We start from the raw sequence: 11,944 nt of genomic DNA on the forward strand, positions 1-11,944 counted from the left end.
TCCAAGCGCCGCGACAACACTTAAGAGGTATGAACAACCATTTTTGCCAAGTAAAACTAAACTGACACTAAAGTTAACTGAACAACTAAGACAAGAGTAAAAAAAATAATAAAAAATATCCATTCAGAGGCGCGTCACCAGCGCCAACTATCAAGCGTTGCACATAGAAAGCATTTGGTTAACACGTTGAGTGCGGCACGACAAACCTGTGGGTTGTAGGAATTTCATTTCCAGACTATTCCGCGATTTGGAGTTTTTCGATTGCGTTTATCAACAAAAATTCATGATGGCAGTACTTTCGCATTAAAATGTAAATATTACGGAAAAAAGGAAAATTCAGTTTTTGCACCGGAACCTACAAATTTACTAGTATTATTTGAATTTTAGGCCTTCTTTAGGTCATCTGACAGCGCTGGTAGGTCTTGCAGCACTCAACGTGTAAAAATAAAAATGTGTTTTCCAAGTAAATTAAATTTTTTCATCGCTAACGCAGAAGTGCATATAACTTATGCAAATGATGAAATAATGATTGAAATACCGTTTCAAATCTACAGCAAAATGAAACAGCAAGCTAAGACATGGTTGCTAAAGAAATCCTTTTCTTATGAAAGCAATTGACATTTACGGTGTGGCCAAGAGGCCCTCAGATTTCAAGGCCTCAAGGACGGCAGGGATGCTGATGACGTACACGAGCGAATCAGGGTCCTGAGGCAGCACGCGCGCCGCCGTCACGGGACTGAACGCCGGCAGCAGCTCGGCGAGGCGAGCGGCGGTTACGTCGCTGCTTGGTTGGTCGCCGGTACCTGGGGATTTTGAAAATATTGTTTTCAAGATGTATTGATGATGAAATATAGCATACACGAACACAATCTTTTGCTCTATCTGACTAAGATGTATATTGATTACGAAATATAGCATACACGAACACAATCTTTTAAGGTGCATGCCTTCATCTCTGTGGTCAGGATGGTGACACCTTTCCTGCGCAAGTTTTGTTCCATCTGACTTAGATATGTATTGATGATGAAAAAAGGCATACACTAACACAATCATTTGCTCCATCTGACCAAGATGTATATTGATGATGAAAAAAAGGCATACACGAACACAATCGTTTGCTCAATTTGACTTAGCCCGTACGCATCGATGTTATGCGCGATATAGAGCAGGGCATCAGGTAGATAAACCAGATGCTCACTTGCATCATGTTCAGAAATTTTCATGAATAATCTCAGCATTCTGTACCTAAGCATAAATGAAAGCAATAGCAATTACCCTCATGTTCAGAAATTTTTCATGAATAGTCTCATCATTCTGCACCTAAACCTAAATGAAAGCAATAACAATTGCCCGCGGTTAAAACATGAAACAACATTATCTCTCAATTCTATCGACAAATCATTTCCCGACGGTATTACCACACCTTCAAGAGCACACTGCACGGCAAGGAACGGAATAGGCGTCACGAATCTCTCCTCCATTCGTACGATGGCCTCGAAGAGCACAGTCTCTATGTTGCCGTAGTCCGTGAATTGCACGATTGCCGCCCCCTCCTGAGGCACGCTTGTTAGGCACGCCGCGCGGTACCATAGCCCGTCTGTTGATCAGTACCCACTGAGTTATATAAGTAATGCTAATTGCCAAAACACACAAATATAACTCATTACTCATTGCAGTGAGTGACAAAGCGCATTTTCTCGTCGACGAAAACGTGAAGTTACGGACGGACGGACGGACGGACATGGTGAGCACAATAGTGAATTTTTTCCATAAATAAGAAAATGCGCCTTAAAAATTATTAAAATCCAACAGTTTTACAGTTACTCAAAATAAGGAGTCGCTAGCTTTCGAATTCTAATAATTTAGAGAACACTTTCAATGTAATAACGAATAACACATTATTAACCTGTTGTCTTGGGTGCTACTAAATTTACAGAACATGTTCCATAGTGTATTTAAAATTATTAATCCCAATGTCTTCGGTAAAAACGCCTTTTTAAAACTCGAATTCGACGGCAACAAATAAATAAATTTCGCTTGAATTCGTTGGTGGTATAAGAACTTTTAAACCTAGCCTACAGCTTGTACTAATGCGCATTCGATGAATGAAAATTTTTAATTAATTAATTTAATTTGTGGGCAATAAAAATCAGAAGACGCACAACGAACTTCATAATATGAATAATAAAAGCTGATAATAATAGCGCACAAACCTTGCGAGAATTTAGCGAGTATCACTTCGCCGTCTAAAGGCTCGTAGTATACAGCTCGCAGCGAGTTGCAGTACTCGTTCATGCTCGTCGACAACTCTTCGATCTCTTCTAAGCGGTGCATCTCTTTCTGTGGGACCAAATCTCTTATTCTTTCTAAAACATCTCAACTTTGAACTCAACTAAACTGACTAATAGAGTGAACATCTAAATCTAATCAATTGAGGAAATTTTGACCATAATCCAATTCAGACATGTACATATATTCTATCAGCGCAACCAAAACTCTTATTACTCTTATGAAACATCGCAACTATGAACTCAACAAAACTAACTAATAGGCAGAGGTGGGCAGTAGCGCGCTACATGTAGCGGCCGCTACATTTTCAGTAGCGGTAGCGGCGCTACATTTAAGCAATTGTAGCGGTAGCGCCCGCTACATATTTAAGTAGCGATACGAGGTTTTGCCGCTACAGTGCTACCGCTACATTTATAGATAAAGCCTTTAGATTTAACTTAATAGTATTAAATATTATTTAAAAACCAGCATGATACATACACAATATAAATTACAGAATAAAGCTGTACGAAAGATTTCAGTGTAATGTTGTCAACCTCAGCCTGTTACTAGTGTCAACATGTTAGTTGTTACCAGAGGTGGGCAGTATCGCGCTACATGTCGCGGCCGCTACATTTTCAGAAGCGTTAGCGGCGCTACATTTAAGTAATTGTAGCGGTAGAGCCCGCTACATTTAGAGCATGTAGCGGTAGCGGCCGCTACATTTCAAAGTAGCGCTGCCCAACTCTGCTAATAGGATAAACATCTAATCAAGTGAGACAATTTTGTCCATGTTTCAAGGATATATTACCTTAGGCACCACCATGATGGTGTGAGTGTTCAGTGCAGAAAGAATGATCAACTCGACATTTTCGCCGGGCTCCATAGCCACGCAGGGACAATTTTCATAAAAAAACACTGCATCAAAATAGCACACATTAATTTACAGGAAAGTATAAATAAATCATTAGCCAGGTCAATCGCACTACCTGAACGAAAATCATAAACAAGAAACTTTCAGAGCACGAATGAAGCAATGTCAATATCAGGATTCATTTTGCTCCTTCAAAGCCTTGGTAGCACAAGCGACTCGGGATCTCGTCTACATGTAGGAATAAATTATCATGAGACATTAAAATACGTAAATGTAATTCACTCTGAACCACGAACTTCCCTTTGGTTGCCTCATCGACATGCAAGTATTGAATATTTAACCATTTCAGATCAAATCCAAATGAAGACAAATTAATGGCGCAAACGCACAGCATTTCAAAGACGAAGTAAGATGATAATTTGCTCAAACACTCTAATAAAAAATAACAAGAAATCGTCCAGAACACTACTCTTATATCACAGAGAAACGAGAGAAAATAAACAGTACCTTCACCAGGAGCTAAAAGATGCTTGACTTCATTGCTTTGGACACCTGACGTCGTAGAACAATCTTCAGGTGTTTTTGAATGTTCTTTCAGCATTGAACGATCTTGAGATTTGACGTCCACCAAAGCAGCTTCTGAAATCTGGCTCGTTTTCACAGCAGGCTCATTTATACCATTATTTGCGGCTTCGGAGTGTTTGACAACCGTTAGAGGGGTTCGTGCCGATGGGGTACCAACATCTGCCGGTTCATTTACAGATGAAGCTGCTTCCACAGAGCCTCCCAGATCGGATTCACGTTGCTGCTTGACTTTGATAGCAATGTCATCCTGGAAAATTCCATCTTTCTCATCCACGGAATCTTCGACTTCATCATCGTCTTGCACGGATGCTACAACAATGGGCGTGCCATTTTCCTCATTGAATAGCTTGACAAGATGCCACGTGTGCGAGAAGCGCGCTGCAGGTCCAGCATGTCCCGAGTTTCCAGCCTTTGTCTCTAAAATAACCATTCGCAGCTTCACTGCGGACTCCACCAAGTTCTTAAAAATGTCCGAGACATGCAAGCGAACATCCAAAGCTCGCTCGGGCTGGTTCGACGCAACCGCATTTTCATGACAAAGAGCCACTTTGATGCACATTATTGGTAGGTCCAAAATTCGTCGAGTGGAAGGTCGAAGGCAAGATACATCCACATCAGAGCAGCTGCCGAAGTCTACCAAATACACACTCACCACACTCGAGGCAGGCAAATTGGCCTGCACAGGTGATAAGAAAAGCAATTTGAAAGCAAATCAATTGAACATACAAGACTAAAACACACGTTTTAAGGCATTTGTTCCAAGACCAATTCAAATTTGATATCGGTTACCTCGAGAACAAGAGCACGATACCACATCTTGTCGTCAGGAACGTACGCGCAGAGCAGTTCTCCTGCACGCACCTTTTCTGGCGCACTAACTGGATAAAAGACACAAGAGATGCAAGTAAGAGAAAATTTCGAGTTGAACTATCAACTCCAGTAAAATATTTTATTTCACACTTTTAATTGAAATTATGTTTTTTACAGAGGTTATAATATGACTTATATGGCTTCTAGCTTGACTGAATTAAATTTAATTCGACTACCAATGAAAATAATTAAATTTTACTTTTAAATTGTTTTATGAAGAATTTCAAGACATGAATTATGATAAAAAGCCTCAATACTTCAAAGAGTATTCCCATTTAATCATCATAGTAAATCAACAATTAGACATATCAACACTATTTAACCATCATGGTAAACCAACAATGAGAAATATCAACACTCACCCAATTCACATTCTCCATTCATCCAGTCCATTAGATTCCCAAATAATGAGAGTAATTCTTCAGCCACGAGTTGAACGAACAGAAAATGTTCTTCACACCACACCGGTAATACAGTGTATTCAGTTCCGATGTCCAACGACAGGCATCGAAGATCCGATAGAGTGAAATTGGTTGTCTTGGAAGAATCGAGAGAGGAGGTAGAGGGAGAAAGATTCTGTGAAATGTTGGCATTTGAGTGAGAAGTGACCCTAGCAACTTCTTGGTCAGCTCCTTCAGATGTAGCAGACGAAGCCTGATTAACAGGAAGCACAGTCGCATTAGCGTCGAGATCATCTGGTGCGCGTGTGGAACCCGATTCTTCTAGTTCCAGCAAATTGATAACGTGCCACCAAGAAAAAAACTGGCAATGGTAAGCCAATTTACCGTCCTTGTCTAAAATTTTAACAGTGGTGCTTTCTTCGGCCTTGGAAATCACCACAAACTGAATCAAATCTCCAACAGAAACGCGAGTAGCATGGTCATGTTGATCCATTTTGCCAAGGATTCCAGTTGCCGGCATAGTGACGAAATCTGCAACTGGGATCGGCTTTACTGTTCTAACCACGTCAAGATATCCGAAGTCAACATGACAAACTTTGTAGCACTTTTGAGATGCATCAACGCTGCAGATGAAAGAGCGACACCAAGCATCTTCACACGAGGTTTTAGAAGCCACCAACCGACCAAATTCCGGTAAAAATCCGGTTTGAGAGGGGAGCGAGTTAAGCATCGTGGAAAACTTGTGGAAAGTTTCTTCATTGTCATCCAGCATCATCAACGAGAAAACGTCATCTTTCAAAAAGGTGACCATGCCAGTGTACACCTGGTCAACGACAAGAGAATCGAGAACGGAGCCCGGATATTCGGCAATCTTGTCAATTTCAGAGGCCATCTCTTCGTCATTGACTTCCACACTTTGCTCGTCAAGTTCGTCTACACTTATTTTTTCCTCTTCTGTTTCTTCTTGCAGGATGGACAGTCCCGTTACCTCATTAAGATCATTGCCGACGCACTTTGATGGCAGGTCATCAACAGAAGCTGCTGATAGGCTTCCTACTGTGGTCAAGCTTGATTGCGGATCGTGAGGACTAATTTTCATAGCCTGAGTTGAGGTATTACGATTCTGATCCGCTGGCTTGAGAACGTTTTTTAGAGAAAATTTATCGACTCCAGCTCTGAACGCATCAGTTTTTGTCGCATGCGCTTCAGCAGCTTGCTTAATTCCAGACAACTTAGCCTTCTGGATACCTTCAGTGCGTACAGCAAGTTCTTTTTCTGCGTTGGAAGTGGGTAAGGGTAGATCAATGGTGACATCGCGATTAACATGCGCTTGGACGTCCTTAGAGGGAGATGATTTCACAGCGTTGGTGTGCTCCACTTCTTGGAGGCTGTTGAGTGACGACTCCTTAAGCTGAGGTCGAAGGTTGACTGTATTCCCTTGCATGGCGTATGCTACCAGCTGTGGCGAAGGTGATTGGTAGAGGCCTGAGTAACCGTACACTTGAGGCGAATAGCAGCCAAGATTCAAAACACTATCGTCATCTTCGATGCACTCCAAAGGTCTGCAGATGAATTCAGCATCAAAATCGGTATCCGTAATAACCCCATCAAATTTTGAAATATATATACTGGCCGAATATATAATCTATTAAATGAAAGAGTGATTATTTTTGGTTAACCGATCGAATGAATGTTATTCAGTTATATACGCAAATAAACGATATGAGCTTATTTGCAACCATTCTACGGATATATAATAAAAATCACAAAGAAAAATGATACTCTATCAGTGCTATAATGCAGAATTGTCAATTAAAATGGGAAATAATTTGACAACTATAAGGGTGGTCATTTGATTGTAGAATGACGGGCATACGAGATATATATACCTAACGATAGAAATTTCTACACATAATACATCCCATCATCACCTAGCGTGACCTTTTGCAGTCAAGTGACACACTATAATTGCACAAATTGTGGCATAGTCAGAATAGATAGAACACGAATTCTACACACATTTGTTTCATCGGCTTAACGGTCACCAGAAGAAATTTAATAGTTTCACTTTTATATGAATTAGACTCACGGAGGTGGAATGCATTCTCGCATGTGGAGGCGCCAGTCCTGAGCTTGGCAACTCGTCGAGCAGTAGCTGCCTTTGCAAATAGAGCAGCGCATTGTAGCTGAACTTCCACACCTGTAATGTTGACAACATTCTTTACCCACTTAATAGAATTCGGAGCTTGAGATTTTTCTTCAAATAAAATTACTCTCGATAGTTTTAAAAACTATATAATATATAATTAGTTTTACTTGATAATTCCATGATACTAAAACGATTTAAGACCGCCATTAAATAATCCATCGCCTAATTTTTCACCTGATGCAGTGATTAGAAGGTGAAATCCTAGTTCTGCGCCGCCATGGAGTGTGGCCGCGAGATCCATGGTACGACTCATCTGGAGTCGAGCAAGTTTTAGTGGCGTGTTTGCCACTCCTCTCCACGGATAGCCCGGCTCCGGCGATGACCGACAGACTGGCCCGACCTCGACAGATTAAACTGTCATCAGCATCCACAGGAGAAGGTGGCATTGAGGCAGCTGCTTGCGTGGCTGTTCGATGTTCTTGCTTTGACGTTTTTTCAGGAGACACGGTATCGGTTTTTGAAGCATCATCTTCGTCTACACAAATTTCTCTTTGAGCGTTTGCTTCTGACGCTTCAATATCAGTGAAGTTCTGAGAGCTGTAATAAAAAAACTTGAATCAGATAGTAAAAATACAAACTTGAAAATCATTCAGTTCGAATTCGCTACAATTCTCACTAAGAAAATCAACACGAAAGAGGAAACAGATTTCATGCTTACCAATAGCCAGCATCAAATGACAAAGAAAATGTAATACCAAATGAAAGTGAAACAGAAACAGATTTTTTCGCTAAATGAACCAAATTCAACAATATATAACACAAAAGAGCCTGAAAACACATTCCTCTTCATGATCGTATTTCCTAACATACGTTTTGTCATCATTAGCAAGATCTTGCGGCTTGTATTTGCTACATTGTAATTTCAACAAATAGTGATCCGCACAACACTTAAACTTTAGATTCACGTCAGAGCGTTTATATTCTTACTTACCTTCATTAGCAAATTTTTCGTGGTTTATTAAGAGCGGTATTACGTGATCATCCTTCAACTCACCTGGGGGTTTCTAGGCACATCGAGGCTTCTGATACGTCTTGGCGATTGCTCACACTATTAAGCGGCTTCACAGACCCTCCTGACACGACTTCTGCAAGTTTCTTGCCTCTGCCCACACCGCCAGCAGGAGTGATACTCGGTTCAGGCTTGGGGATGGTTTTCAGGTACTCCTGCCTGCATGCATCTCTGGCAGTCACTTCAGCTGCAACCTGGACAAACAATACTATATTTTTAAAAAATATAACTCATTACTCACTGCAGTGAGTGAGAGAGAGTGCATTTTCTCGTCGACGAAAACGTGAAGTCACGGACGGACGGACATGACGAGCACAATAGCGCCTTTTTTCAATCAATGAGAAAGTGCGCTAAAATGGAAATAAAATTTTCATTACTTAATCATGATATAAGAATGGTTCCTTTAAAAAAGTGAATTCCAAAACACAACAACTACAGTTTTAATCCAAACAATCTGCTCAACTAATTTCATAAGCCAAGATCATTCCTAGGTCCAACCAAGATCAAACCTAATGTTTCAAAAGAAAACTCCTGGGCAACTAATCTTTTTATTGTGACAACATTTCAGACTTCATTATTTTGAGCCACACTTACAACCGCTACCTAGTACCTACAGAACCAACAAGACTTAAATTCGTTCAAGGCTACTCTCACAAGTGAGAAACAAGAGCTTGAATTTCAAACAATATTTCTCTTTCTACAACCTTAATGAGAAACTTGATACAGTTACAAGATGAACATAAATTTTAGATACCACCATTTATACAAAGCTTCGGAATAGAGACATGAGCAAATTCATATAAATACCTGTGTGTTAGCAGTCATAAGCGAGTACTGCGTCATTTTTCTGGAGTTTTTTTCCTCCTCAGTAAGTGCCAGCTCTACTTTGAATTTAAATGGAGGCGTTCCATTCAGTTTCTGCAACATGGTCATTGCTTCCCTGGAGAAAACTCAAGTTAGAAACATGTATACACAACATTTAATTAAAATGAAGCAATTAGATGCCAAAGAACTGCAGCTTGGTTGTCCACAAAAAAATTGGGATAAAACGCACATATAAGAGTCCAAATTACTCACTTCATTGATGGGACTTTAACAATAGCATAGGTGGTTGGATGGTTTGTGCTCGCATTATTTTTGATGAAGACACTGAGAACCATGCCATGCTGACGAAAGATGTTGGTCAAGCTTTCTTGCTTCATGTCTAGAGGAACATTTCGTACATACAGTCCTGTAGCTTTCTTGTCTGAAAGCTTCATTCTTGCTCTGAGAAAAGAAACATCCTAAATGAAATGCATTTTTTCAATGAATCAAGGGTTGCATTACTTAAACTATTACACTTGCATTACTTCAACTTTAACTTTTAGCTCGACTTGTCAGATTTTAATACTCAAATTGTACCTTGTTATTTTTGATAATAGATAAAATGGTATTACTATGATCAAAACTAATACAAATATTGCATCATATAATTGCATAGCAGACAGCAAGACGAAGATACAATAATTATCTCAGCAATGAATTAATGACCAAAAATCTTATCATGACAAGAATCAGATTTCAGACTACAAAATTTTTAATATATCTTGTTGAATGTTATTATTTTCTAAGCATCAAACAATCTCGTCAATGTATAGAAACTGAAGGGATATATAGGCTAAATTACTTACAGTAATATCATTTGCATCAGATCTCAGGAAATTTTTAGTATAAAAGATGGCAACAATAAAACTTCAGTAGTTTCTATTGATGACACAGGAACTAACAAATATCTATAAATTATTCTCTTATTAACAATATTTATAAACATATGGTTGCTTCAATATTATCTCTATGAATTTCAACTCAAATGATGAGGCATTTCAAAGATGTCCAGTACGGTACCTTTAACGTCATGTAATATTAACAAACCAGATGTAATATTAACAAGAATTCAACACAGTAATGTTGCTTACAAGTTAGACGACTGAGACATGTTAGCATAAGGTGACTCATCCACATTGTGCACAGCCTCCACCATTTCAAGGCTAGGGCCTTGGACATCAGCAAGAGGATCAAAGCCATTCATTTCATCTGAAGCACCAGCAGTGGCTCTGTGCACTTCCAACTTTCCTTTTGCTTGGTCCAAAGCAAGCTTATCTTCAGCTGAAGTAGATGTGGTGGGCAAAGATTCACTCCTGTTATTCTGGCTACTAAAGCCCCTGCCTACAGTTCTTGATGGCAGACCACCAAAGAGTGCCCCTCGCTTCACAGCAACATGGGGTGACCTTTTACCAGAACCAATGGCATCAAATGTGCTACATGGAGAAGCACTTGGCAATGGAAGTCTCTTGGCAGAGTCTCCTGCTATCAAAAGACTTTTTGCAGAGTCCATACTAGTGCACTTCTTCAGGATGTTTGTTGATTTTTCTTCAGCAGCAGGACCAAAGGGGTCAACTTTTTTGGATGAATCCAGCATTGGAAAAGGTTTGAGTGACATTATGCTACATATGAAGGTGGACTGCAAAACATAAAAATATATCAGAATAAAGTTTAAAGCCATGGGTGAAGTATATCATACCTGGGAGTATTCAAGCTCCTGACATGAGCTCTTGGGCAATAGGCAATGATGATTATTGGGTGATAATTCATTACATAGGTTATGGTTAATATCAGAGCAAGGAGTTGAAAGTTGAGAATCAAATACCTCTAACAAATTTTTGATATTGTTCAGCAATTTCAGAACTACAATGTGTTTTCAAACAAACATTGCTACAGATAGCAGCCATTAACAACACCCATCATCATGGCATTTACTTGTCATGTAACGATAACAATGAGAAATGTGCAAAATTGAATGATTGGGTCTGAGAATTATAATAAAATAGCACTCTTCTATTTCATCAGTATATATATGTACTAAATTAATAGCATTGTTGAAGTTAGAAACCAGGGTTGGCAATGATTAAATCAAAATGATTAAATCATGTGATTAAATCACTTGATTTTTTTATAAAAAAAATCACGATTTTTTTGATTTTTTGATTTTTTGATTTTTTCATATATTTAAAAATATTGAGTGGCAGTCTTTAATTTATATTGAGGTATTGTTATTCATGGTTTAGCATAAATGTACTATGAATGACAAATTGGTATATAAACTTGTTGCCTTTAGTGTGTATTAGGTTCAAATAAATTGAATGTTTTTGGTACAGAGGCATCAAGTGTGCAGTACATTGTATGTAGCTAGCAGCTTAGCTAATTCTTATAAGGCTATGAGTAGTCTTTAACTATTTGACTAGTTGTTACATATTGATTACAATATACAATTTAAATGTGTTAGCTTATTTATACAGGGTGGGGCAGAACTGATTGAACAGTTTTGGGGTGAAATAAAAGAGTAATGCAGGTACATAAAGAAAAAAGTTTATTTTCCTCAACATTAGCATAACATACCATTTAAAATACTTATGATTTGAAAACAATATCAGGAAAATGGGGTTTGTTAGCTGCATCACACTGTTGGAGTTGTTCTCGGAAGTTTTCTACAGCACGTTCACACATATGGCAAGGTATGGCCATAACCTCTGCTGCAATAATCTGTCCCCTTAGCTGTGGTAGGGTGTGAGGGCAACTTCTGAACACCCTTTCTTTTAGATGTCCCCAAAGAAAGAAATCGCAAATGCTCAAATCAGGTGACCTTGCAGGCCACTGCAAATCACCCCTAAGAGACACCAGACCTCCGGCCC

The 11,944-nt window shown here is 39.2% G+C and overlaps 1 protein-coding gene across 1 annotated transcript; it reads right to left on the reverse strand.

The window, feature by feature from the left end:
* Nucleotides 1-335: 335 nt before the first annotated feature.
* On the reverse strand, nucleotides 336-10,719 carry LOC108679208. Its single transcript, XM_018167808.2, has 13 exons — nucleotides 10,172-10,719; nucleotides 9,294-9,482; nucleotides 9,024-9,156; nucleotides 8,202-8,410; nucleotides 7,382-7,744; nucleotides 7,088-7,198; nucleotides 4,960-6,560; nucleotides 4,517-4,605; nucleotides 3,650-4,403; nucleotides 3,080-3,186; nucleotides 2,214-2,340; nucleotides 1,424-1,597; nucleotides 336-803 (listed from the first exon to the last, which is right to left on the reverse strand). The coding sequence occupies exons 1-13, from the start codon at nucleotides 10,693-10,695 to the stop codon at nucleotides 622-624; spliced, it is 4,563 nt and encodes a 1,520-aa protein (XP_018023297.1). The 5' UTR covers nucleotides 10,696-10,719; the 3' UTR covers nucleotides 336-621.
* Nucleotides 10,720-11,944: the final 1,225 nt, after the last annotated feature.

Source organism: Hyalella azteca, unplaced genomic scaffold, assembly GCF_000764305.2.
Source record: "Hyalella azteca isolate HAZT.00-mixed unplaced genomic scaffold, Hazt_2.0.2 contig15610, whole genome shotgun sequence".
NCBI classification, from domain to species: domain Eukaryota; kingdom Metazoa; phylum Arthropoda; class Malacostraca; order Amphipoda; family Hyalellidae; genus Hyalella; species Hyalella azteca.

What these genes read in the sequence shown, in the direction of transcription:
- LOC108679208 (XM_018167808.2), bottom strand. Translation starts at nt 10,695, where the DNA reads ATGTCACTCAAACCTTTTCCAATGCTGGATTCATCCAAAAAAGTTGAC. An exon ending in TTATGACTGCTAACACACAG is followed by an intron (nt 8,411 to 9,023) that starts GTATTTATATGA and finishes TTGTTTGTCCAG; the next exon opens with GTTGCAGCTGAAGTGACTGC. An exon ending in CGAGAATGCATTCCACCTCC is followed by an intron (nt 6,561 to 7,087) that starts GTGAGTCTAATT and finishes ATTCATCTGCAG; the next exon opens with ACCTTTGGAGTGCATCGAAG.